The sequence below is a fragment of the Epithele typhae genome (genome assembly GCF_022376455.1).
Source record: "Epithele typhae strain CBS 203.58 chromosome Unknown BXZ73scaffold_44, whole genome shotgun sequence".
Lineage (NCBI taxonomy): Eukaryota > Fungi > Basidiomycota > Agaricomycetes > Polyporales > Epitheliaceae > Epithele > Epithele typhae.
The window spans coordinates 235,800-261,488 of NW_025954235.1; the positions used below are offsets into that span (position 1 = coordinate 235,800).

A 25,689-nucleotide genomic window follows, 5' to 3' on the forward strand; every position below is an offset into this window, starting at 1 on the left:
CTGTCCGGACTCCGGAGGTCTCCGATAAGCGAGCTCCACGAACGTTGCTCTCGATCTGCAACGTCCACAAGTTCAATTGGACCATAGCTCTCCGCAACCAGTCGGCGTGAGCATTCCGCGAACAAGACGAACAGGACGTGATCGGCCTCTTTCGGCTTCGCTTTTCGTAAGTGTTTCAAATATGCCAGCTGTCAACGTAATTGTTCGTTCACGATACGTGCCAGTAAGTATCTGCTTCTTATTCCCAAAAGCTGGCGAGTTAATTAACATGTATCGGCACTGCCAGCACGAGACCGGGTCGAGTCACCACGCCCGATGAGTCCTCTCCCGACGCTGTCGACCATTCCGCATCGCCGACGCCGGGTCCGTTCAGGTTGTTCTTTCCGACCGTCTTCCCTTTGCTAGGTCCCCCGATCTCAGACGAGCAGAAATGGCCGGCCATTTTGAGTACATCGATGCATTCAAGACAACTTTCCCGTCCCCCTTCAAATTTCGGACGACGACGCCCATCACCTTGGTCGAGCTTCGCATCCGTTTCTTTTCGGGAAGTATCCGCTCCAAGGCCAACTGGTGGGAGAAGGTGCACGACAGCGACATAGTTTCCAGCTGGCGTGAGGAGATCCTAGCACATGATCGCACCGAGGTCGACCGGTGGTGGGGAGGGGACAAGTACTATGACGCCTGGATGCCTCCCACTAGTCCATGGGGCAGACCCTCGGAGATCAAGGCGTGGCCGCGAGATGTCTTGACCAGCGCGCAGCTGGATTACACCTTCGATCAGCTGCTGTATGAGGCCTCGCAGGTGGATAAGAGGACAGGGACTTTCGTAAGCACCTGCCACGATACGGGTTTCTATCCTGGCCATTGACTTGTACAACAGGCGACCGCGATTCAAGGGGTCTACGAATCGCGGACTCTGATACCTGCTGCACTCGGGGATGCACTCGTAAACGCGGTGAAAACACTCGAGTCCGTCCCTGAAGCCGAGAAGGATTGGCACCCTGGATCCAACCGTCAGGTTCTCGATCTCGTCCACCCGTCCCTGTACTGTCTCCGTATCGGAGACTCCTGTTCGTTTGCGGATGGGCGAATCGAAGCAATGCCGCAAACGATTACCATGGACGCGTACCGATCCGCCCGACCAGACCTGCGCCAATACACTTACGATCATCTCCAGTACGCTGTGTCGCCCAGGTACCAATGGCTCCCCACGGACTTCACAGTGTCCCAGCACGGAGCCGTTCGGCCGATGTCATACATCAACAACATCGATCCCGCCCGTTATCCAGCGCTCTATCCCACACTCGCATCGATTCTCGAGAAGTTCGTCCCGCTCTTCGAGCATGTCCTCACGACGACGAACTCTTCCCAACCTCCGCTGCCCCTCGCGATCGCCGTCGACCCCGTGAACTGGTACCCCGAGCGACCAGACTGGGCCGAGCCTCTCGTCGGAGAAACCCAAGAGGAACTCCGCGCCCGGCAGGAGGAATGGACGCGGCTGCACGAGTGGCCCATCATCCCCGACCCGGCGCCCTTCTCCCCCCCTCCCGCGCGCGCCCCGTACTCTCTTCGCGGGCGCACGATCCAGGTGATCGTCAAGCTCGCCAACATCGTCCTCACCCCCGACCACCCGCGCTACCCCGGCGGCGCGTGGCACGTCGAGGGGATGGCGAACGAGCGCATCGTCGCCACCGGCCTGCTCTACTACGCAGCGGAGAACATCACGCCCTCGCGCCTCGCGTTCCGCGCGCTCGCGGGCGACCACGAGGGCGGGATCTACATGGACTACGAGCAGAGCGACTACACCGGCTGGCGCGTCGCGTTCGGGCTCGACTGCCAGGAGCCGCTGAACCAGCCGCTCGGGAGCGTGCTCGTCGCGGGCGACGGGGTGGGGGACGGGCGGTGCGTCGCGTTCCCGAACGTGTACCAGCACTGCGTCGAGCCGTTCGAGCTCGCGGATCCCACGCGCGGCGGGCACCGGAAGATCGTCGCGTTCTTCTTGGTCAACCCGGAGACGCGGATCGCGTCCACAACGGAGGTGCTGCCGCAGCAGGAGGGTTGGGTGCGCGGGAGCGTGGAGGCGATGCGGGAGATGGATCGACTCCCGACGGAGTTGTACGACATCGTCATGAAGGAGGCCCTGGTGGGAGTTGTGTCGCGAGAGCGGGCAGAGGCGGATCGCGAGGCGTTGATGGAAGAGAGGTCGAGGTTCGTTGTGAAGCACAACGAAGAGGTGTTCGAGGTACCTTTCAATATGTGCGAGCATTAGGATTGGTTTCATCGAAATGGTAGACGGCACGATCCCGGGCCGGTCTGATCCGGAAGATCCCGGCCAGTTTCTACGTGCCAGGGGCCGCGGACGCTGCTCTCAGTTCGCCATCGTTTGCACGCTATGCGTTGGGCTATGACTGAGGTATTGGGTTTTTTGGCCTTCTCGAGTGGCTCTCAGACGCTGATTCAAGCTGTCTTTCCCACAGAGCGCCTCTGCGGCGGTTCTGCGCGCCGTGCCGCCCCGTCGGCTGCGGCCTGCCCACGTGGACACCATATTCATGTGTATAAGGTTTTCGAAGATTCGCCGTTCTTCGTCCTGTTATCGCTCTCTCCCTAGCTCTTGTCACCACAGCAATGGCCGCCCCGCCACCCTGGGACATCTACAAGCAAGAACTGGGCACCAGGGGATACGGCCATCCCTTGTGGCATCCCGACTCCAGCAGCGGCGACATCAACATCGGCACCGTTGGCTGGATACGAGACGGCCAATTCCACACCCTTCTCGACACCACTAAAAACGATGGTGGCACCACCGCGATTCCCGAGGGTTTCGTTCAGCTCGAGATCAGCAAAATCCGGATCGTGCCCTCGAACGAAATCATGCAAGACGTGGTCTCTAGCCAGAGCATTCGTACGATCGATGCAGGCATGGGGGGCACTGTGCCAACGTGAGTATCTAACGAGCATCGATGTCCTTCGCTCACCGTGATCGATCTTCCCAGAACCGTGGCGCCTGGAGCCCCAGGCGCTAACTTCAGATACCAGACGACACGGGACACGGGCGCGTTCGTCAAACTGAAGCCGCCCGGGGTACAGAGGCTCGCCCACTCCACGAAGATATTCAAGAACTACATGAATAAGCACTTCGAAAGCTGGCTGACGCTCGCCAACTCCGACGAGCCTCAGTTCGGTCTCGAACTCTCCGCCGACGATCTCCTCTTTGTCTGTGGGACGATAAAGACCGAGCAGTGGACCGTAGTCTCCTTCCACGGAAGGGCGTACAGCGGGAAGGAGTTCACGCTGAGCGCAGACGGAGGCCCCGTAGGAGCCGTCAACGTCACGGTACGGATCGAGAACGAAGTGCTTCCTGCGTCCCACGTTCGCAACGGTCCATATCCCCCGATAGAGCAGTTGGAACCCACGCAGTGCATCTTCTTGCATTACTACAAGATGAGGCGCAGGTGGAGTTGGCCCTTCGGGAAGGAACCAATGAAGGCCGCAGCGGGGCCTCATCATTTGCCGAGGAACCCTGGCGATCCCAGCGCCTGTGCGGGTCCAGTAGCTGCGCAGGAGGATCTGACATACGAGATCGAGGGCACCCAGGTCCCATCCGGAGTGAGTCGTGACGCGACCGCTCCTCTCCGCTTGCTCACGTGGTTTGCAGTTCCGCGATCCCGTCGACGTTCTTCTTGACTACATCCTCGAGGTACGCTGGAGTTGAGGTCCGTGGATCGTCGTGCTAAAAAGCTTCAGAACGCGCCGGAAGCGGAGTGTGCGATTGCATCGGACTTGGATCTCTACGCCTGCTTTCCAGTAAGTGAGAACCACGTCGCTGGAGAGTCCCGGGTTACTGAGAAGGATTGCAGCCAGGTGATGTTCCTGCAGACATACGCCAAGGATTGTCAGAAATGAGACCCGACATTCGAGTAGACGAAGAGAAAGGCGAGTCGTCGATCAAGTTCTCATATTCATCTTAGCTGACGACTGGCTCTGCTCCAAGTGGGCGTCGTGGAAGGATTCTATGGAGCGCCCGACAAGCGTAAAGCAGATGAGGAAGAGAAAGCAGAAAGCCTATCCGAACCTGATCCGAAACGTTTCCGCCCTGAACACTCCGTTGAACCTGAGGACGACAGTCCTTGTGCGTCCTATTATCCTTATCTACTTGTTTTTCTTACTGATGCTAGCAGATCTATCAAAAGGATCTCGTCCTGACGTCGACCCAACCACCAAAGACGACGACGGCGATACTGGAGGGAGCAAAATGAAGAGAAGAGACACCACTACTACTCACGAGGGGTCGGTCACCACACTTACCTACTCTCCTGATTCGACCATGGTTGCTACTGGGTCCGATGATTTCAAGATCATCATTTGGAGTGTCAGCGAGGGCAGATCCTTCCGTGTCCTCGAGCAGCACGAGGAGCCGATCTCCGCGCTCGCGTTCTCGAGTGACAATGGGATTTTGGCTTCTGCGTCTCTGGCCGGAGACCTTCTTTTGACGAACATCAAGAACCCCACAGACTCCCAGTCTCTCGAGATCTCGTCACCTGTACAGTCCCTCGCCTTTACGCCCAACGCAAACCTCCTCCTCGCGGGCACCTCCAACCGCGAGATCCAAGTCTGGGACCTCTCCGAAAACCCCCCGACCTCGCTCCCTCCACTGAAGCAGGACACCCACGCCGTCACCTTCATCATCTTCTCTCCTGACGGTACCAAGATGGTCACGGGCGGGATCGAGCGTGACGTCGTCCTCTGGGAGACGAGCGCCCTCCGGAACGGCGGCACGGGCAAAATTGTCAGCGATCGCCGTGTCGTCTACTCTGCCGCGTTCGCGCACGACGGCGCGCGCCTCGTCACCTCCTACGACGACGGCTCGCTCACGATCTGGAACGCGGTCACGGCCGAGGCGCTCGTGCGCGTGAAGGTGCACACGAGCCCGGTCTGGGCCGTCGCGTTCTCCCCCGACGGGCGGCTCGTCGCGACGGGCGGGGACGATGGCGCGGTTAAGCTCTTCAACAGCCTCACGGGCCAGCCCGTGCGCGAGATGCGCGAGCATGGCGGGCCGGTGAACAACGTCGCGTTCGCGCCGCCCGATGGGCGGTACGTCGCGTCGGCGGCGTCGGACAAGATCGTGCGGCTGTGGAACACGGAGACGGGGGCGTTGGAGCGGAATTTCAACGAGCACAATGACGACGTGACGCAGATGAAGTTCTCGCCGGATGGATCGACGCTGGCGTCTGGGTCGCTCGATGGAGAGGTGTACATCCGAAGAGTGCTGAACGCGTAGAGAAGGGTTTAGCAAGCGACAACGGATTGCTGATTCAATGTACTTGTGCCGTGAGCTATGGAACGCGGGTGGAGCTTGCGCGCTGCGATTTTCATGCGCCCTCGCGGCATAAGTAATCCGCGCTGAAATTGGCTCCAGTCGGATTCGAACCCGGCACGAATCAGCACGCGAGCGCCAGTAATTTTGACGCGTCTTTGCGACGGTGCCGTCGGCTCCTTCGAGCTGCACTTGAGTGTGTTCCCGAACGCCTCTCTTCTCACTATCACCTACGTCGCCCAGGCCATCCTCTCCCTGCAGCCATGTGTCCTGTCCCGCCAATCAAGCCAGTTTCATAACCCTCTCCCTCTCATTCGGTCGCAGGCTCAAACTTCCAATCGCCCAGTCTCGACTGGCTGTCGGAGTCAACCTCGGTCGCACATCGACATAGCGCATGCAGTCGCAGAGACAGTTGGAAGTGGTCTCAGGGGAGCGTGTAGGCGGTCGCTGTGGGGTAATGGCGGTTGACGGTGAGTCTTCGGCCTGCCTATGCTGCTTTAGCGCGGATTCTGGTGGAAGGATGGGCCTGCAAGCACGCATTGCGCCGAAGCGGGGTGGAACACCTAGATCTCATCACAGTTTCCATGTCTAGGCAAGCAAGTCAGCCGATGACCACAAAGCAAAGCCGCTCTCAGAGCCACGCTCAGTCTACATGGTGAGCTCGATTGCGCATCCTCGCGTTGCTAGATCCTCGTGTTGAATTGAGCCTCACCCAGGTGGTATGACCCGCAGCAAGTCCTTAGCGGAACTTGGGAATCACCTCCATGCGATTGCCGAACGCGACACCTGAAGTAGCTGCAGTGTGCAAACGGCCTTGCCGCGACCTACAACGTCAACGCGGACAATCTCGCCCACTGTGAGTCAGGGTCGCCCGAGCAGGTCGACAACGTGACAAATTCATCTTCAGGACCCGTCCGTCAACTACAAGCGGTATTGAACGACAGTCTTTTATCGTTGCTATCCTTCTCGATGGGACCTCGTGGGGCGACGGAGCCTCGAAAGGTTGAATATGCAGCTAGAGTCTGGAAGATAGGACAAGCGCACAAACGCTCGCTGCCACTCGGCCTAACACCAATTCAAGGTGGGCCTCTGTGCTGTTGTGCCGCTCGTCCGTCGCCCGCGACTGACGAACCACATAGCAACGATCCCTCATTCATGAGCTTTTGCAACGGCCCAAAGCGCAATAGTGATGTCAAACGACAGGTACACGGTGCGGAGTGCACGTTGCTTGTTCAGAAATCCGAGAGTCTGATACACGTGTTTAAACTGTTCGAATCTAGGCTGTCTGACTCATGGGAGGTGATCTCCGTTTGCCACAGTGGACCCACAAAAGACAAATTGAGCTTGGGAACACACGTTCGGAAGCCCGCAAGCGCCATCAAGCCTTTGTCCCTTCTCCCCGTGCGCCTCCCTGCCACGTGCGGGGGGTGTGGTACCGAGTCATCGAGCCGAATATGGAGGACAATGGGCGCCAGCGAGAGGGCCAACCACTCGACGGCGACGCATAAAATCGCCAGCGCGAAGCTCCGTCAGCCTCAGACTCATCCCTCCCCCCGACCATGGCCCCTCAACCTGCCATCCACCCCGAGACTGCCTCGCTTCTCGAGCTTCGCGCGAAGCTGGCGGAGAAACCGCCGTTCTGCAGTGGCATCTTCGCTCTGCCTCCGGAACAGCTTCAGCTCTACTACGGGAAGCAGGACCACAAGTAAGCGACTGGTACCACCTCGTCGTCCTCTCTCTCATCTGCGCGAACAGGTTCATCGACTTCTCCACAGCTGTCGACAACCCCGATATAGTGGCAGAGCTAGCTGCCGCCTGCCAACCTGCCAAGTTCGGCAGGAACAACGAGACGGTGCTGGACGAAACTTATCGCAAGGCTGGGAAGATGGACAGGGAAGACTTCTTGATGCGGTTCGACGCAACGGAGTCTGGTCTTCTACGCGTCGTCCACGCAACCCTCCTCGCGAGCGTGAAGGAGATGCATAGCATCCGGGCGGAGCTTTACAAGCTCAACGTCTACGGTATGCCCGGTATCCCCCTTCATTCGTCTGGCTCTTACTGACTGCCCGTGCCTACGCGTCAATAGGCGAAGGGGAGTTCTTCAAGGCTCACGCGGACACCCCCTTGGGAACCAACATGGTCGGTTCCCTCGTCCTCTGCCTCCCCACTGCGCACGAGGGCGGTGCCCTCTTCCTCCGTCATGGCGGCAAGGAGTGGATGTTCGACGCCAACGCGCTCCTCGGTGGCCGCACCGACGCCCTCGCATACGTCGCCTTCTTCAGCGACGTCGAGCACGAGGTCGCCCCCGTTCTCTCCGGCCATCGCGTCACCGTCACCTACAACCTCTTCTGGACGAGCGAGGTCCCTTCGCCTCTCCAACCTCAAGGCGTCACCGTCGACGCGCCCGTCCTCGCGAACCCGAACGCCATCGCAGATTCGTTCGACGCCCTCCTCGCTGACCGCGCCTTCATGCCCAAAGGCGGTATCATCGGCTTTGGCCTGCGCCACAAGTACCCGTTCCCGCGCGCCTGGAAGGCGGTCAAGGGCGCGCCAGACCCGCTCGAACGTCTCTCCGGGTGGCTCAAGGGTGGCGACGCTGCGCTCAAGCTCGCGGTCGAGGGCGTCGGGCTCAAACCGCACCTCCGCTACGTCGTCCACTCGACCTCGCGCAGGATCCTCCTGAAGCAGATGGTCGTCCTCCCGACCGACTGCGTGCAGGAGGAACCGCTCGAGGTGCAGTTCACGTGGCGGAACTACGGCGGACAGCTAATCAAGGAGGCCTTCTTCGGCGCTGCGCCCGCGCCCGCTCCGAAATGCCCACCTGGGGAAGCCGGGTTCTACGGCGGGGGGTTCATGGACACCTACTGCGACGAGGACGAAGACGAAGAGGAGGAGGAAGAGGGGTACAGACGCAAAGACGCGGCTTCGAGCATCGAAATCCACTGGATCACGCCCACCGAGGCGTGGAACGGAACCAGCGCCCCGTTCCTCGCGTACGGCAACCAGGCGAGCCTCGACTACTGGTACGCCTCCGTCTGCATCCTCGTCAAGATCGGGCCGGCGGACGACCGCGGCGTGCGCCCCCGCGCGGTCGTCGAGCGGCCGCCCAAGCCCGTTCGGCCCGTGCAGGCGAAGGCGAGCGAGCCGATGCCCGTGCCCGCTCAGCCTGCTGCGGGCTCTTCCTCTGACGAACCCACGGAGTCGAGCGGCGCGGGCTCTGCTCCCGCGAAGGGGCAGGCGAAGGCGAAAGGGAAGGCGACGAAGACGAAGACTAAGGCCGCGCCAGCGCAGCCTGCGAAGGCGCCGCCCGCGAAGGCTGGGAAGACGAGGGCGCCGGCTGCTGAACCTGCTCAGACGATGGAGCCGGAGCGACGGAGTACGCGGGAGCGGCGCGCGGTCCAGCGCGGCTAGTACTTTAGGTGTGGTTTCACGTACCGTAGGTGTTCTTGTGACGAGTCTCTTGCATTGTACCTGATGGCTAGCTCGCAAACAATGTGTATGCAGTCTGGTCTCTAGATGCGCACGCCGCATCAGCTGAGAGCGATGATAGGTAAACGTCGAGGGTCGAGTTCGTTAGATTAGGTTCTAGTTGTCCACCAGCTATAACGGAGGGTATATAGGTTTAGAGTCCGCGCGATAAAGTAAGCTACCCATCTACGACTTGCAAGATGATGGGGCAGAAAAAGGTCGGAGCCTGGATCCTCCAACACGCTCCCACCCAGGTGACGACGGGAGGAAGACCCTCCCTCTGTCATCGTCGTCGGTGCCGGAGTCCAGAGAGCGTGTTGTTCGGGTCGAGCGCTGAGCGCGCGCATGAAGCCAAAGCTTCCAACCTTTCCCCCACATCGTGATGTCCTAGCATCGTGAGCTCTTGCGCTCGTCGCGTGACTTTCCTTCGTAGCGGTGCACGCGCGATCGTGCTCGTTCTACATACTTATGTGCGACTTCATTATACTGAGTTTGCGATCACTAGTCCGGCGATCGAAACCAACGCTATAGGACGGAAACCTCCAGCATCTCCTCGAGATCGAGGTTCAATGCAACTTATGTATGTATGCATTTGCTGCCGGAGAAGCTATCACTCGACATGGTGAGTACATGCCATATTCCGACCAGATTAAAGCCCGATGTATCGCACTACACATAGGGCGTTCATGTCAGCTCCTTGACAGTATCCTCGCACCATGTCCACAGCTTCTCCCCAATTCCATCATCGTATGCTTCCGGACGGCACTTCCCTGGCCGCGCCCAAGGGATGAAGAACTACGAACGCAGTCAATATCCAACGGGAACACGCGAAAGACGGGAGTGTGGGCACACGCACCTCGCCGTTGTGCTTGACGGCCTCGGGCATCGTGCCAGCGTAGAGCTGGGTAAGCGCGCCGTATGGCGTTGGGTAGAGTATAAGTAGTTCCTAGAAGTTAGAAGGCGCGCGTGAGCCTTCCCGTCGCCCTCGTAGCGCGCGCGCACGTACCCCGATCTTCTTCGAAACATCGCCCATGGTGTGGCGCTGAAGATCTGTCGAGATGTTGCCTGTGAAAGTCGGGAAGGTCGGTTTGGGTGCGCACAGAAGATACGAGAGAGAACGAACCTGGATTCAAGGAGATGGAGATGATTCCCTTTTCCGCATATCGCTTCGCAACCTGGCGCGCAATGACGACGTTCCCCTACAACACGAACAACCGTCAGCTCCGGGCGTATTCATTCCTACAGGGCTACGCACGTGTTTACTCTGGAAGTAGAGTTGCCTGGGCGACACCTTCTTGCGCGCGGGCCCGTCCTTGAACGTGTCGAAGTGCAGCGTATCGCTATACGCGCCGGACGATGATGTGGTTATCACGCGCGCATGGTGGTCCGACGACGTCTCGGCAGCAGCAATAAGGGCAGGCATGAGGAGCTCGGTGAAGTACCAGTGACCGAGCACGTTGGTTCCGAACTGGAGGTCGACGCCTTGGGCGGCGAGCATGCTCTTCGGGCACATCATCACGCCTCTGTGGAAGGGAGCGTAGGTAAGCGTTTTGCTGACGAAACAAAACAGACGGCGCACGCGTTGTTGAAGAGGATGTCGAGGGTGTTTTCCTTGCGGAGGTACTCTTCCGCGGCGTTCTTCACCGAGTGCAAATCAGCGAGATCGAGCTGGATGAAGAGTGGCTCGTTTCCGGTCTCAGACTTGAGCGAGGTGATCGCTTTCTCGGCCTTCTCAAGGTTGCGAGACGCGATGTAGACCTTTGCGCCTCGGGCGAGCAGAACCTGCAGCGGCATCAACGGCCGTTTTCGGCTGCGCATAGTGAGGACCCGGACTCACCCTGACGGTCTCATAACCGATTCCGACGTAGCCCCCTGTTAACGGACAGTGTCAGCATTTTCCTTCCGGTTCAGGGATGGTTGGACAGACCAGTGACGATGACGACCTTTCCGGTCAAGTCGGGGATCTGGTCTACGCTGAACTTGGACTTGGGCGGGTATAATTGCTTGACCACGGACCAGTTGTGTCCCATCTTGGCTTTGCTGAGCGGTCGCGCAGTGGGGAGGAAAATGGCAGTGGGACGAAGAAGAGAGAGTAAGTTGGGGCGGCAAGCCCCCGCGGCAACCCACATGACTTGCGAGAGCGAATCTTTTATTGCTTCCTGTTTCCCGATGCTTGCGGCGGATCCGGCGGTTGCGTTCCTGCTCACCGTAAGTTCAACGAAGTCACTCCCGGTCCTCAAGCGCTCACCGCGAGTCTCCGCGCGAAGTGCTTGCATGTGGTCGGATGATCGGCTTTGCTCGGCATCCGAGCGCTCAGGCGAGCTTGCTTCGGCCAGTTGGCAACGTTGTCGATGTCCACGAACACCACCATAGAAAGCGATGCAGATAATATCCCAGGCATTTTTCTTCCTTTTCCCCATACCACTCAAGTTTTCCGGAGTCGGCCTTTGCATGTTTGCATCCCGATCGGACATTCTCTCACAGTGTCCACCAGCTGCCACAGGCGCACGAGGTATCCCGGTCGACCGGGCTCTAGCTCTTGAATGTGAGATCAGTCATGTCAACCCCAAACCCGAAGAATGGACTCACTAAGCACCATAAGTGCAGTTCCCATACATGTCTATGACATGGCGAGGTGGCTCCGCCGCTGCCTCGTTTCCGTGCTCTACCCCAGGTGCATGAAAATCAGCAGTACTTTCGCTGCCCGCTGTCATCGCTATCGCGGTCCGAATTCTCCGAGTTCACGTCTTCTGAGTTCTCCACACATTAAACTGAGTATCCGTCGATACCGTACATAGGTGGCGCGCGTCCGAAGTCTGTTTGCCAGATAGTCGTTCTCGACTCACGGCGCGGGCGGATTTTTACGTACAGCTGTCCGATGGCGTGGTCCTAGCGCGATGACACAGGCGATACCCGTCTCCTGTAGCACTGTGTTAACGCTTCCTTTGAAACCAGTAGCTGCACAACAACAACGCTCACCATCTTCTTCAAGCGCATTACTAATTGGACACCGTCTCTGCGCCGGAGGGTTGTCAATGGACACTTCGAGAGAAAGAGAGGATCTGAGATGCCGATTTTGCCGCCCTTTTAACTATTCTGTGTTTTCTGTCTCCGGGGGGCAGCTGGGCAGTGTCGATGTTACGGTAACCGCGAGTCGCAAAGAAAGGGCGGGGACTGGCGCTTGAAAAACAGCGTGCTGCCGGTTCCCGCCGCGAAGTTGAAATCGAGGCTCGGGCGCCTCGGGCCGGTTCTCCGCGGGGCCACGTGCGCAAGACGGATCTCATACCTTCGACGTTGTATTGGGAGCCGACCTTTTCGCTCGTCAGCCCGAGTAGGTTTGAGCCTGCCTCCGCATCGATCTGTGTACGTGCATGTCATTAAAGTCGTCTACAAGCTACAACAGAGGGTATACAAGTTTGGAGTCCGTTAAAGTACGTTACACATCTACGATTTGCAGGATGACGACGCAAAGCCAAGTCCGAACCTGTATCTTCCAACACCCTCCAGCTCAGTGATGTTCGAAGTCGAACATGTGGCTAGGAGTGCCATCGTCTTCGTTAGCGCCGGAGTACCGGGTGGGAGCAACCTCAGGCTCCAACCGCCCCTCACTGTTGACCCTCTGGCCGGCCGTGACCGGAGGAAGCCGAAGCGGACTTGGAGGCGGCGTCCACTCCAATACATGGACTGGTACTCTGTCACAGCTAGGCGTCGACGACACCGACTCGTCTTCGTAGAAAGAGCCGTCGTCGGAGAGCTGCGCGCGGTCGCTGTCGCCGTCGGACCCAGGGTACTCCACATCCGTCACCCCGTCCGGTTCCGTAGACAGGACGCTCTGCAGCGCCGCCTCCAGCTCGTCGCGCGACGTCAGCGGCGACGGCGGGTACATCAGCGGCGGCGGCGCGACGAAGTGCATCTCTTCCGTGGGGCCCATGCTCCGCTCGACGTGCATGCTCTGCCGCGCACGGGCGTCCGCGCGGAGCCAGACGCGGCGCTCCGCGTTCTCGTACACGCACACGAACTCCGCGTGCGCGTCGTAGTACGAGCCGTCGCCGCGGTGCCACTTGCTGAACCCGAGGTCGCGGTCGTCCGGGCCGCTCTTCATGCGTTCGAGGGACGTGGCGGCGGCGCGGCTAGCTCCAGGGTTCCCTAGGTGTGAAGAGGTTGAGCGGTGCGAAGCGGAAGGTCGCGGTCGCGGTGCTCACCGTTCCTGGCTTGGTACTGCGCGACGCGCGCATCGTTGTAGACCTCGAGCATGAAGGCCTCTCCGAAGTACTCGTCCCTTCTCAGCTCGCTCGCGCTGGGCCGCAGAGCGCGGTTCCCGTGAGTCATCTGTGAACGCGGCCCCGAGTTCAGTTCAAGTCCTTTCGGCGGCAAAGCGTGCAGACTGACCTTCGCGCACAGCTTCCATTCGGCACTCGTTCGCGGCAAGTCCTCTTCGCGCACGACGTCGAAGTTGATCACCGACTGCACCGACCGGAGCCTTATCTGCCATTCGATCAGATCTAGATTGAACCAGTCTTCGGGGGTTCCCAGCCAGTCTGGCAAAGGCGGCCCCTGTCGATCGAAATCGAGCACGGGTATGCAGGAACGCAGGAAGACCTGAAAGAAGACGAGACCGAGCGAGAAGATGTCCGATTTATGGTACGTCTCTTCCTGGCAGAGCGTTTCTCGGGACATGAACTCTGCCGTCCCTGTCCGGTCGAGATGAAAGTCGTCGAACGACATCTGTGGGTCGAGCAGACGGTTCGAGACACCGAAGTCCGCCAGAACGAGGTGATCGTTGTCAGAGGTGATGAGGAAGTTCTCCGGTTTGATGTCGCCGTGGATGATTTGGAGGGTCTCGAGATAGCTCACTGCGAGCACCTACGCGTGACGTCAGTATCGGAGCGAGACGACGGAGGGTATGTGCGCGTACCATCTCCGCGCACATGCGCTTGGCATCGATAGGTCTCCTGTCACATTCGCGCAGGCGTTGAGCGAGGTTCCCGAGACACAGATCCTGATGAGTCCGTAAGCCTCTGGAGCGCCCACGCCCACCCACACGAGCCACTCACCATGACGAAGTAAACGTTGTGATCGTCTTCCCACGACGCTTGAAGTTGTGTCCAGAACGCGATGTCGTGTATCGCCGCGAGCATCATGAAATCGCGTTCTCTGAGCAACGACGCTCGGAAGCCTCGGCTCCTTCGATAGTGCTTCCACTTGTGCGTGGCCTTCACCGCGACGACCTGGTTCAGATTCTTGCACGCTGCGAATACACGTCCGAACGCGCCCGAGCCCAGCGTACCGAGGATGGTATATGAGTCCCGATCGTGGAAGACGACATCGTTTCTCCTCTCCCGGTTGAGGTTGAACGGATCGCAAAGAGACCGATAGTCGATGTCAGGACGGAGGGCCGCAGGCTCCTCCGGGAATGTCATCAGAGCGAGAGCAGGTGTCAAAGGATCCGGTAGGGGGAGTGAGCTTATGGGTGGTACCGTTGCTGCAGTCGAATCGTAAGTGGCACGCGGCTGCACTGGACTACCCGCCGGCGTCGAAGGTTGAAACATGATGACGTCGATGATGGATACACAATTCGAGTTTTCGCTCCGTTGCGAATCAGGCTGGTTGTGCGGCTCTGAGAGCTGCCCGTCGTTGTCATCGCTGACTGCGTCCTTCAGGTGTTCGTCGTCCAGAGCGCGAACATCGCCCTGGGGTGGGTCCAGATCGAGCGGAGGGGGGACGGAGAGGCGTTGGTTACATCCATCCACTCCAAGAGCGTTCGTACGTTCTGTAGGGCCATGCAGGCGCCATTGAACATTGGGAGGAGTGGCCCTGGCGAAACGGGGACGATGCTGGAGAGGCGATGGGGTTGCGAGGCTTGCTGACGAGTCGAGGGTAACGGGAGTAAAGACGAAGGAGGGCACTTGTCTACGGCACAGATGTCGATCTTCTCGGAAATGTAGGAGAGCGACGAGTGGCGCACCTGAAGTCCGATCGCGCCTGGACGACGAAAGTGCGCGAGACCATGCGCATGACGATCCACCGAGTACCGATCATCTTCGCAATGAGCAGCGCAATCCCGTAGTGCCGGTCCACATCCGGAAGAGAGAGTTTGGTGAAGGAGGATAGGGTGGATCCATCGTACATGGGCATGAATGTCGGGTGGCGTGACGGTGCGACCGGAACGGACGTGCCGCCGTGTTCTAGTGAGTTCGAAGCAGGCCGCCACCATGGCGAGAGCATCTTCGTCCGCCAAGAAAGCCCTGCGGCCATCGTGGGTGGACACCTGCGGTGGAAGGGGAGGGGGTCGAAGGGGGGAGCGGACAAGGTGATCGTGCTTATAGTTGGGGCGTACACAAGTGAGCTGGGCGCTTCGATGATCGAGGACAACGACGCGTGCCTGTGCAGGTCTAAGCAGCGACCGCCTGCGCAACAGAAATCTGGTCATTTATCGAGCAGAGGGACGGTCGTTATGCTTACCTTGTTGTCGATTACATGTCTCTGTGTACGACGGCTCAAGCAGGACTTATATGTGTGCTGGAGGAGGCTGGAGGTGGCACCGGACACAAGATGCGGAACAATGGGTGGCCACATATGCTGACGTGTTTTGGGTGATGAAGACAAAAGAACCAGTCCCGGAGGCGCGTAATGAGCCTCCTGCGCCCTCACTGCCGCAAGAGCGAGTGACGAGCTGGATGCGGAAGAACGGGGCGCTCTGCAAAGCGTAAGCGCAGCCTGCGAAAGAAAGGAAGAGCGGTGAATATGACTGAATAAGCGCGGGAACCCGTCGCGTCAGCGCTGTCACTGGCTCATCTGCGTGACTTCGCGTGACAGGTATCACGCCCATCATCTGATTTTCAATTTCAAACGCTTGCCCTCAAGTCGGCTTCAAAACTTCACGAATGTTCCCATAAACGACTGTAGCAATAGTCACGTACTGAAGGGATTAGCGACGATGTTGCCGTGCACGAAGTTGAACTAACAGTAATTGCGGACTGGACATTGACATGAGTACAATCCCTGATTCAATCCTTGAGACCAGCTATCGTCTCTACACAACGACTATCCGCGCTGGACCGCGCGCCGTTCCCGCGTGCTCCGTCGCTCCGGCTCCGCCCCCTCAGCAGGCTCAGCAGGCTGCGCCTTCGTCTTCGCCGCCTTTGCGGGTCGCTCCTTCGCAGGCTGCGCGGGCGACGCCTTCGCCTTCGCCTTCGTCGCCTTCGCCCTCGCCTTGCCCTTCGCGGGCGCAGACGCCGCGCCCTCGTCCGCGCCGCTCGACTCGTCAGAGGGAGAGCGGCTCGAGCCTGCGGCCGGCTGAGCGGCCCCGGCCTTGGCCTTGCTCGCCTTCGCTTGCACCGGCCGAACGGGCTTCGGCGGCCGCTCGACCACCGCGCGTGGGCGCACGCCACGGTCGCCCGCAGGCCCGATCTTGACGAGGATGCAGACGGACGCGTACCAGTAGTCGAGGCTCGCCTGGTTGCCGTACGCGAGGAACGCAGCGCTCGTCCCGTTCCACGCCTCCGTTGGCGTGATCCAGTTGATCTCGACGCTCCGTCGCCCTTCCCCGTCCTCGTCCTCGTCGTCCTCTTCGCCGTCGTCGCCGTAGTATCCGTCCACGTAGCCGCCGCCGTAGAAACCATCCTCGCCGGGCGGGCATTTGGGCGCGGGGCGGGGAGCGGCCCCGAAGAAGGCGTCCTTGATGAGCTTCCCGCCGTTTTGCCGCCACATGAGCTGCTCTTCAAGCGACTCCTCCTCCACGCCTTCGGTCGGGGTTACGACCATCTTCTGCAGGAGGATCTTGCGCTCGCTCCCGAAGACGACGTAGCGCAGCCGCGGCTCAAGCCCAACGCCCTCGACCGCGAGCTTGAGCGCAGCGTCACCGCCCTTCAGCCACCCGCGGAGAGACTCGAGGGGATCGGGCGCGCCTTTGACTGCCTTCCAGGCGCGCGGGAATGGGTACTTGTGGCGCAGGCCAAAGCCGATGATACCGCCGTTGGGCATGAAGGTGCGGTCGGCGAGGAGGGCGTCGAAGGAGTCCGCGATGGCGTTCGGGTTCGCGAGGACGGGTGCGTCGACGGTGACGCCTTGAGGCTGGAGGGCGAAGGGACCTCGCTCGTCCAGAAGAGGTTGTAGGTGACGGTGACGCGGTGGCCGGAGAGGACAGGGGCGACCTCGTGCTCGACGTCGCTGAAGAAGGCGACATACGCGAGGGCATCGGTGCGGCCGTCGAGGAGCGCGTTGGCGTCGAACGTCCACTCCTTGCCACCGTGGCGGAGGAAGAGGGCGCCGCCTTCATGCGCGGTGGGGAAGCAGAGGACGAGGGAACCGACCATGTTGGTTCCCAAGGGGGTGTCCGCGTGCGCCTTGAAGAATTCTCCTTCGCCTATCGGAGGGTGATCAGCATGAGCCAGCAGTATGGGGTCAGCCGTCGAACATACCGTAGACATTGAGCTTGTACAGCTCAGCGCGAATGCTAGTCAGCTCCTTCACGCTTGCGAGGAGGGTGGCGTGGACGACGCGCAGAAGGCCAGACTCGGTCGCGTCAAACCGCATGAGGAAGTCTTCCTTGTCCATCTTCCCAGCCTTGCGATAAGTTTCGTCCAGCACCGTCTCGTTGTTCCTACCGAACTTGGCAGGTTGGCACGCGGCGGCTAGCTCCGCCACTGTCTCCGGCTCGTCGACGGCTGTGGCGAAGTTGACGAACCTATGGGCGGAGCTTCACTTAGACAAACGAACACTATATGATTCCAAGTACTTACTTTGGGTCGTCTTGCCCGTAGTAGAGTTGCAGCTGCTCCGGAGGTAGAGCGAAGATGCCGCTACAGAACGGCGGTTTCTCCGCCAACTTTGCGCGGAGGTCCAGCAGCGAAGCCGTTGCGGGTCGAATGAGTGGCTCAGAACGCATGATGGATGGGGGACAGGAGGTAATGGTGGTGATCGGGGAGAGGGATGGTACGCCGGCTCACGGTTGTCCGCGCTGGCGATTTTATACGTCGCTGTCGAGTGGTTGATCATCTCGCTGGCGCCCATTGTCCCCCGTATTGGGCTCGGTGACTCGCTACCACACCCTTCACACGTGGCAGTGAGGCGCACAGGGGGAAGTGGACAAAGGCCTAGTGGTCGCTTGCGGGCTTCCAAACGCGTGTTTCTGCCCAAATTGTCGTTTGTGGGTCCATTTTGGCAAGCGGAGGAGTCATTTCCCACACGGAGTCAGATACCCTAAATCTAGGAGAGCTAAACACGTGGATCAGACTCTCAGATCTCGGAACAAACAACACGCACTCCGTACCGTCCACCAATTGCATTGACACCAATATTGTGGTTCGGGCCGGTGCGAGCTCGAGAGGCACTTGTTGTGGGGTTCGGAGTCAGTCATGGCCTGGTCGCGGCAAGCGACGGACCCATGATAGAGGCTGAGCGGCACAGCACCACCGGTGAGTGCGGATAGGTTCACCTTCAGAGTGGTGGCGGGGAACAAAGGCAAGATACTCGCACAGCGCACGCGACCAAGTGATCGACCACCAGGTGGCAGAGCGTTTGCGCGCTTGCGGAGAGCTTGTATTCAAGGGCAGCATCAATCGCCATCGCGTGGCACCTCCAGAATCTACGATATCCGACTTTAGCGACATTGCATACATACAAAATACGTACAGACCTCTCACTCCGCTGCTCTCCGGCGTGCCGCATCCACGCCGGACGCCCCGATCTTGACTAGCACGCAGAACGAGGCGTACATGTAGCTCAGGCTCGCCTCGTTCCCATACACCGTGTACGTCGCCTTCGTCGCGTGCTCCCTGCTCTGATGCCCAGCCCCGCTGGGGAGAGGCCTCACCCAATGCATCGTGACCTCCCCCGGCTCCTGGTACGGTTCGGGAAAGTACCGGCTCTGCAGGACCTCCCCCCCACGCTCTTGCAGCTCCATCTCCAAGTCGTCGTTCGCGTACTCGTCCACCCTCCAGAAGCCGGGAAGGGTGGACATGACGACCCTCCTCTCGATCCAGCAGCCGGAGAGGACAATCCGGAGAGACGGCTCGAGGCCGAGCGCCTTCGCAGCGCGAAACCGCGCGCGGTCGGCGCCCTTCAGCCAGCCCATGAGGCGCTGGAGGACGTCGGGCACGCCCGCATTTGCGTCCCACACCCTCGGGAGGTCGTCGATCATCGCTCCGAGCGCGAGCGCGACGGCTTCCGCGGATGCGGACGCCGAGGCGCGCGGAACTAGAGCCCAAGGCTGAAGAGTGGAGCGATCCCCGGGGGCGTCGTCGAAGAGGTTGTATGCGACCGTGACACGGTGACCTGAGAGCAATGGGGTGACTTCGTGTTCGACGTCACTGAAGAAGGCGATGTAGGCGATGCAGTCGTTGCGCCCGGCGAGTAGCTTTGCGGAATCGAACACGAATTCCTGCTCGTCTTCGCGAAGGAGGAGGGAGTGTCCCGCCATCATGCGCGGTGGGGAAGACAATGACCAGGGAGCCGAACATGTTGGGAGCATGAGGGGTGTCTGCGTGCGCTTTGAAGAATTGTCCCTTGCCTGCCCGCATTCCGATCAGCCAATCACGCAGCATGATCCAAATCGACAAGGACGTACTATACACGCTGAGCTTGTACAGCTCTGCACGGATCTTGTCGTCGGTGTAGCTTCTGAGATGGGAGGTGATTGCGTCCAAGAACCCAACTTCTCGACGTCAAACCCCATCATGAATTCACCGACGTTCATCTTGCCTATCCTGCGATATGTCTCGTCGAGGACCGTCTCGTCTCCTCGGCCGAACATGGCCGGCAGGCAGGTGCCCGCGAGTTCAACGACCGCATTAGGATGGGAGGACACATCGCCAAAAAGCTATAATTGACGACCATAATGAGTGCAACGGGGCAATGCACAGATCTAGAAGACGCACCGAGAGTTCTTGCGCCCGTAGTACATCTCCAGCTGGTCTGAAGGGAGCGCGAGCGTGCCGCTGCAGATGCTTGGCTGCTCTTCCAGCGTCTTGCATAGATGAGCGAGCTGGGGGGTCTGAGAGGCAAGAATAGGCATCGAGAATAATGAATGGCAGAAGGGCCTCGTTTGGGATTTGTACTCTGGACGTTCACAAGAGCGTCCTGAAGGGAAATGAGGGACGCTGTCGACCAGGTCGGGCGACACTGACTCATAATGGGCGAATTTGTCGACGTTGACGTGTTCAAGCTCCTCGTGGCCCTGGGGAGGCCGCCTACCCACTTCAGGCCCCTCGGATATGAATGTTTCTGTGGGTCCGCCTGAGAATCGAGGACACTCGAGTCATAGCAGCTGCCCGAGGCTCGGCGCTCACCATGAACTAGAGGACCGAGCTCGCCATACGGATGATACGTGCCTCCAAACGGGGTTTCGCATGCTCGGCCGCGGTCAATTGATATGACTATATGCGCTACTTGCGGAGAGCAACTGATACTAGACATGAAAGTATGATGAGATTGGTGTGTTCCACGCCACTCCAGTGCGATACGCCCCCGCAAAGATGTCGCAGCCCTCTTGTGGACAGATTTCCCTCAGCGCCGACTCCTCCCGTGCAATACGCCCAAAACTCGCAGCATACGCTAGCATCAAGATCCAAGTACTCACCGTCCACCCCGCAGGTCTGACCAAGCACCATCCCGCGGGATCATTTACAGCAGTATAGCTTGCCACATGCACCTTAGCGAGCGTAGATGGCTATGAAGATGAGCAAAAGGCACGTTGAGCAGCGTTCGTCGAGGCGGAGAAAGTCTGGGCTCGGAGGGGGTCGATTATACAGCGCAGTTAGAGGGAAGAGACGATGGTGGGCGATGCGGATCCGGACGATGGGGGCCATTGATCAGAGGTTGGGAGGGGCAGCGCTGGGCAGCGACCAGACGGGCGGGCTCGGCGTCAGAACAACTAGCGCTTGCGGGACGGCGGCCCGACATCACGTTCTTCATACCCCCTACTAAGGCTGAGTGTGCAGTTCGCTCGTTTCATTCAATACCCCCTCTTCTGTTGAGACGGTAGCCTCACGCTAGTGGGCGCGACATCTCACCTGTAGCTTAGTAGAGCCTGTTTGAGGTCTCGCACGTAGTGTAGTAGTAAAAGGAACTGTGTATTAGCAGGCCGGGATACTCGGGTATTTATACAGGGTACGAACGAGTGGCTGGTGCTACTGTACAGTACACGAGAGAGGCTGAAACGAGAGCAAAGAAACGGGGCTACACTACGGTATCATAGAGTAGCTAGAGATAGCTCTCTGGAACGGGGGATGCACGATCGGAGACGTGCATGCCATGCAGTGGCGTTCCGTAGAGCGCGCCATACGGCTAGACGCTCTTAGGTAAGCCGAGCCGCTCGGCGGCCCGTGGCCGAGTATGCCGAGCGTTCTCACGCGTAGTCCGCGGTGTACTTACCGCGTTCAACACCCCCCTCGCTGAGCAGCCGTAATAAAGGCGCATCAGCGAAGTAAGACAGAGGCCTAAGGGTGGAATACAAGCCCTAGAAGAGGGCGGAACTTGAGGAACTTGTCAGGCCCCAGGTTCTTGGTGAAGAGGTCGGCGGGGTTATCTTCGCCTTGAATGTAGAATAATTCAACCTTCTTCGCCTCGACGATCTCGCGTATATAATGATAGCGAATGTCGATGTGCTTGGTGCGCTTCTCAGTGACTGGGTTCGAGGCGAGGAAGATAGCACCCTGATTATCGCTAGAAAGCGGTACAGGCTCGAGGAAGTAATAGATCTCCTCGAGGACGTTGCGCGAATAGACGATTTGACGTCCAGCGTCGTCTACAGCCATATACTCGGACTCGGTGACAGAGTGCGAGACAGTGTTCTGCGCACGTGACTGCCAGGAGAAGGCGGCGTTAGCCATCTTGACGAGGTATCCAGTTTGAGAGCGGCGAGTTGTAGGATCAGTGCCCCAGTCGGAGTCGACAAAAGCGACCATGCCAAGCCCCGAGTCGCCGTCGTAGACCATGGAGTACGATTGAGTGCCGACAAGGTAACGGCAGATGTACTTGGCCTTGGTCAGGTGATCTTCAGATGGGTTAGCGGCGTATTGCGCTAGCTTGGTAACTGCGAACGAGATGTCCGGGCGCGTGCCGAGCATGAGGTATAGAAGCGATCCGATGACCATTTGGAACTCAGCGCGACGCTCGAGGTTCACAGGCTGGTCGTTGGGTTCAGGAATGTACCCGGCCGGTAGAGGTGTGGGCTTGGATTTTGCGTTCACCATCTTGCAGCGCTCAAGGACGGATTTGAGGTAGGCGCATTGATCCAGATGGATCTTGCGGCCGTCGCGTCTGATCGTCATGCGGAGGAACTCCTTGGTCTCGCCAAGGTCGCGGCACTCCCAGCGCTTCATGAACTTCTCCTTGAGTTCGAGCACGAGCGCCTTGTCCTTGCCGCAGAAGAGCGCATCGTCAACATAGATGATGACGAGTACAATACGTCCGTCGCTATGTTTATATAGGAATAAACCAGCGTCGGTGGAGAGTCGGATGAATCCGAACTCTACCATGGACTCGCAGAGGGCGCGCCACCACGCTAAGCCCGCTTGCTTAAGTCCGTAGAGCGCACGAAGTAGTATGAATACTTGGTGCTCATGCCCTCGGATTTTGAATCCTTCGGGCTGCTCCATGTATATCTCTTCGTCTAGCTCGCCGTATAGGTAAGCCTTCCGCACATCAAGTCCAGTCATGAACCAATCTTCGAGCGCACAGAGCGCGAGGATCAGTCTGACTGTCTCGTAGCGTACGACGGGAGAGAAAACCTTGAAGAAGTCTTCAAGTTCAGTCTGTGAGTAGCCCTTTGCGACTAATCGGGCTCTCTTTCGACCATCTGGTTTGATGTCGAATACCCAGCGGTTCTTGACAACCTTGCGGCCTTTCGGGCGGTCGACAAGTTCGAATACATCCCTGCGCTTGAGGTCTTCCAGCTCCTCGCGGCAGGCCGCTTTCCATTCTTCTTGCTCGTCTTTAGGTAAGCGAGCGATGTCACGGAGCGTCCAGTTTCGGACGTTTGACGGATCGGGAGTACTATCTGGTGGTACAGCTTTCGCTGCGAGATAGTTTAATAACTCCACTCCCCCTTCGCGGCACAGCTGTGCCAACAGTAGGTCGTCGACTTCAGACGACTCGCCCGAGGAGGATGATTCAAGAGAGGGTTGTTCCACATTTGAAGGTGCGTTCGGAGCAGCATTTCCGGTGTTATGCGCTTCCACTTGCTGATTGGGATTACGATGGCGACTCGCATTTTCTCCAACCATCTTCTTCCATGTACTCTCTTTCTCAATCTCTTGGTAAGTCTTGATGGGGTCTCGTGACTCCCCATAGACGTTTCCTGGACGAACTGGTACTTTCCGCTCACGCGTGCTTTTTCGCGTAGGTTGCTGCGGCGCTTTCGCGCGCTGCTTATCCTTACGTTCAGCAGCCGGTCGCTGTGGCGGCGGACTAGGATCGCGCGAGGGTGGAAGGTCAGGTTCGACTCCCCCTTGCTGCGGTGGCGCAACATTCTGCTGCCCATCCTGTCTCCTTTCTGCGGTTGTGGGAGCACGACGCGGTGCAGGTGCGTCGTCTTCATCATCCGACAATATTTCGTCGCTGACGGTGGGTTGTTTATACGGTCGTCCGACCGGTGTAGTGCCTCGCTTATTGTAGCCGGGGCATCGTGGGAACGAGTGCTTGTCGAAAAGCGCTGATGTCCCGGTAAACACGATATTGTTGGGTGAGCGCATGAATTTGAAGCCGTTCACGCCGTCGGGGTTGCCGATGTAAGTCATAAGCTCAGATCTAGGTGAGAGCTTGTTCTGACGAACGTCTTCAGGCAGATGAACATATGCCCCGCAGCCGAATACGCGAAGGTGATCAACTTGCGGCTTCTCGCTGTACACCACTTCGTATGGCGTGACCCAGTCGTGCCTACGTATCGGGGTGCGATTGTAGACGTGAGTTGCGTGTTCTATCGCGAACTCCCACCATGAATCAGGTAAGCAAGCGTCGTGACGCATAGCTTCAGCCTTTTCCATGACAGTGCGGTTGAAGCGCTCTGCGCGCCCGTTCTGTTTTGGTGTATGAGGTGCACTTTGTTGGATTTTGATCCCTTCATCGCGCAACATGTTGACGAAAGCGTCGGAGGTATATTCGCCTCCAGCGTCTGACCTCCAGTTCGTTATACGCCCATTAAGTTGATTCTTGATCGCGGCGATGAACTGCTTGGTCGCATGAAACGCAGCACTCTTTTTGCGCAGAAACATGGTCCAGGCGAAGCCTGAGTAGTCGTCAACGTAAGTGATAATCCACTTATATTTGTGATACGACAGGACGGGGAACTCCTTGAGATCGGAGTGTATTGTTTCGAATACGCGCTTGGCGCGAGCGGAGGAGGGCGGGAAGGTGCGTGAGTGCATTTTTCCTTCTGCGCATCCTTTGCATAGCGGCGCTTCATCTGGGAAGATGACGCTGCCAAAACCATCTGTATGGTTTCGTGCGTGCTTCAAGACATCAATTGAGGGATGCCCGAAACGTCTGTGCATAGTCTCATAGTCGAGCTTGAACACAGATCGCGATACAGCGAACGCGTCCTCGGGCGGGACTGCCCAGAGGATGTAGATTGAATCCCCAGGTTTCCTAGGTGAGAACCGTAGTAACGGTTTTCCGTTCGGTTTGACTATAGTAAGCGCGGCTTTATCTGCGCGCGCTGACATTCCTTCTTGTAAGAAGGATCCGAGTGAAATGAGGCGTCCACCTAGATTAGGTAGGTAGTTGACGGGGTGCAGCCGTATGGCGCAACGTTCGCCGTCAAGTGCGCTTGCGGTGTTGATGAGTACTGTGCCGAAACCCTTTACGAATGTTACTCCGTTTGCTGTGCGAACAGGGGTGGATTCATCTTCGAGCGGAGTGAACTCAATGAAATCATTGATATCATGGGTATAGTGCTCGGAGGCTCCGGAGTCGCACATCCACGAGATAAGATTCGCGTAATGCGGATTATCAGGGCGCCAGCGCTCATCGTCGGTTAGACCCATCCGCGCGCGGTCTTTTCCTTTGCAATCTGTACACGCAGCGTATGTGAACTTATGCGCACATAGATCGTCATAGCATAGTAAACTAGCTAATACATGATCATCTACATTACTAGTCTTCGCAGCTGTGAAGAGCGCGTTAGCTAGTTGTAGATCGCGCGAAGATGCGAGGACTTGCCTCATATACTCATCGCGGTCAGGGGCAGACCCAAGAGAGACGACGTCGTCGTCCTCCATAGCGCTCTTGTCGCTGTCGGTCTCCACGCCACTGTTGCTGCCATGATCGGAGGCCCATATGATGGGCCCGAGGCGCTCCTGGAGGGATAGGCGCTGCTTCTTAGAAGAAGATGCTGCCGCGTTGTCGGGCTCAGTGATACGCGCGCTGAGCGGGATGTCCATGCGTCCGGACGATGTAGAGACAAAGTTCTTGATCGACTGGATGGACGCGGAGACGTTCTGCTGGGCGGCGGTGTTGAGTGCCTGGACGATGTCGGGATAGACATTGCGGCCGTCCATCGTGTTAGGAGTGCGTATGGCGTTGGTGCGGATGGTGATTCCGTGAGGGTGAATCATCAGGAAAATCCCAAAATCCTAATTAGCACTAACAGCTCTAATATTAGTGCTATCACCCAACTATCATGACTATTGTGTTTCAACCCATCTAGTGAAGTTTAACGGCCGACTATTGTGTTTCAACCCATCTAGTGGAGTTTAATGGCCGACTAATGTCAGGCTCCCTTGTGTAATGTGACTATTTTGACATTGGGTGACTATCACTCAGAGACCTCGTCTATCTGCACCTAACTTTGACTATCAGCCTCACTACTATCCAGCCATGCCACACTCGAAGGAACACTTAAAGAGATATATTGAATGTAAAGAATGAGCAACACATAAGGTACACAGTACAGACTACAAATATAGAAG

At 58.3% G+C, this 25,689-nt stretch overlaps 7 protein-coding genes across 7 annotated transcripts; 3 read left to right on the forward strand and 4 right to left on the reverse strand.

Annotated features, from left to right (window-relative positions):
• Positions 1-430: 430 nt before the first annotated feature.
• On the forward strand, positions 431-2,269 carry BXZ73DRAFT_103809 (uncharacterized protein; the record flags this gene model as incomplete). Its single annotated transcript, XM_048015696.1, has 2 exons — positions 431-826; positions 881-2,269. 2 exons carry the CDS (start codon positions 431-433, stop codon positions 2,267-2,269), a joined length of 1,785 nt encoding a protein of 594 aa, XP_047875421.1.
• A 356-nt stretch (positions 2,270-2,625) lies between these two features.
• On the forward strand, positions 2,626-5,278 carry BXZ73DRAFT_103810 (WD40-repeat-containing domain protein; the record flags this gene model as incomplete). Its single annotated transcript, XM_048015697.1, has 7 exons — positions 2,626-2,939; positions 2,994-3,606; positions 3,656-3,697; positions 3,745-3,804; positions 3,862-3,892; positions 3,992-4,129; positions 4,179-5,278. 7 exons carry the CDS (start codon positions 2,626-2,628, stop codon positions 5,276-5,278), a joined length of 2,298 nt encoding a protein of 765 aa, XP_047875422.1.
• A 1,595-nt stretch (positions 5,279-6,873) lies between these two features.
• BXZ73DRAFT_50793 (uncharacterized protein) lies at positions 6,874-8,725 on the forward strand (the record flags this gene model as incomplete). The annotated part of the gene is made up of 3 exons (XM_048020508.1): positions 6,874-7,019; positions 7,070-7,335; positions 7,401-8,725. 3 exons carry the CDS (start codon positions 6,874-6,876, stop codon positions 8,723-8,725), a joined length of 1,737 nt encoding a protein of 578 aa, XP_047875423.1.
• A 741-nt stretch (positions 8,726-9,466) lies between these two features.
• BXZ73DRAFT_50852 (NAD-P-binding protein) lies at positions 9,467-10,812 on the reverse strand (the record flags this gene model as incomplete). The annotated part of the gene is made up of 8 exons (XM_048020517.1): positions 9,467-9,577; positions 9,639-9,728; positions 9,789-9,847; positions 9,906-9,981; positions 10,038-10,305; positions 10,362-10,564; positions 10,620-10,654; positions 10,710-10,812. 8 exons carry the CDS (start codon positions 10,810-10,812, stop codon positions 9,467-9,469), a joined length of 945 nt encoding a protein of 314 aa, XP_047875424.1.
• Positions 10,813-12,290: 1,478 nt separating this feature from the next.
• BXZ73DRAFT_103813 (kinase-like domain-containing protein) lies at positions 12,291-15,037 on the reverse strand (the record flags this gene model as incomplete). Its single annotated transcript, XM_048015698.1, has 6 exons — positions 12,291-12,928; positions 12,985-13,111; positions 13,172-13,645; positions 13,698-13,781; positions 13,837-14,692; positions 14,748-15,037. 6 exons carry the CDS (start codon positions 15,035-15,037, stop codon positions 12,291-12,293), a joined length of 2,469 nt encoding a protein of 822 aa, XP_047875425.1.
• Positions 15,038-15,826: 789 nt separating this feature from the next.
• Positions 15,827-17,669, reverse strand: BXZ73DRAFT_79453 (uncharacterized protein; the record flags this gene model as incomplete). Its single annotated transcript, XM_048023090.1, has 4 exons — positions 15,827-16,855; positions 16,903-17,147; positions 17,203-17,468; positions 17,524-17,669. The coding sequence occupies 4 exons, from the start codon at positions 17,667-17,669 to the stop codon at positions 15,827-15,829; spliced, it is 1,686 nt and encodes a 561-aa protein (XP_047875426.1).
• Positions 17,670-18,422: 753 nt separating this feature from the next.
• Positions 18,423-19,796, reverse strand: BXZ73DRAFT_79454 (uncharacterized protein; the record flags this gene model as incomplete). The annotated part of the gene is made up of 3 exons (XM_048023091.1): positions 18,423-19,292; positions 19,350-19,488; positions 19,660-19,796. 3 exons carry the CDS (start codon positions 19,794-19,796, stop codon positions 18,423-18,425), a joined length of 1,146 nt encoding a protein of 381 aa, XP_047875427.1.
• Positions 19,797-25,689: the final 5,893 nt, after the last annotated feature.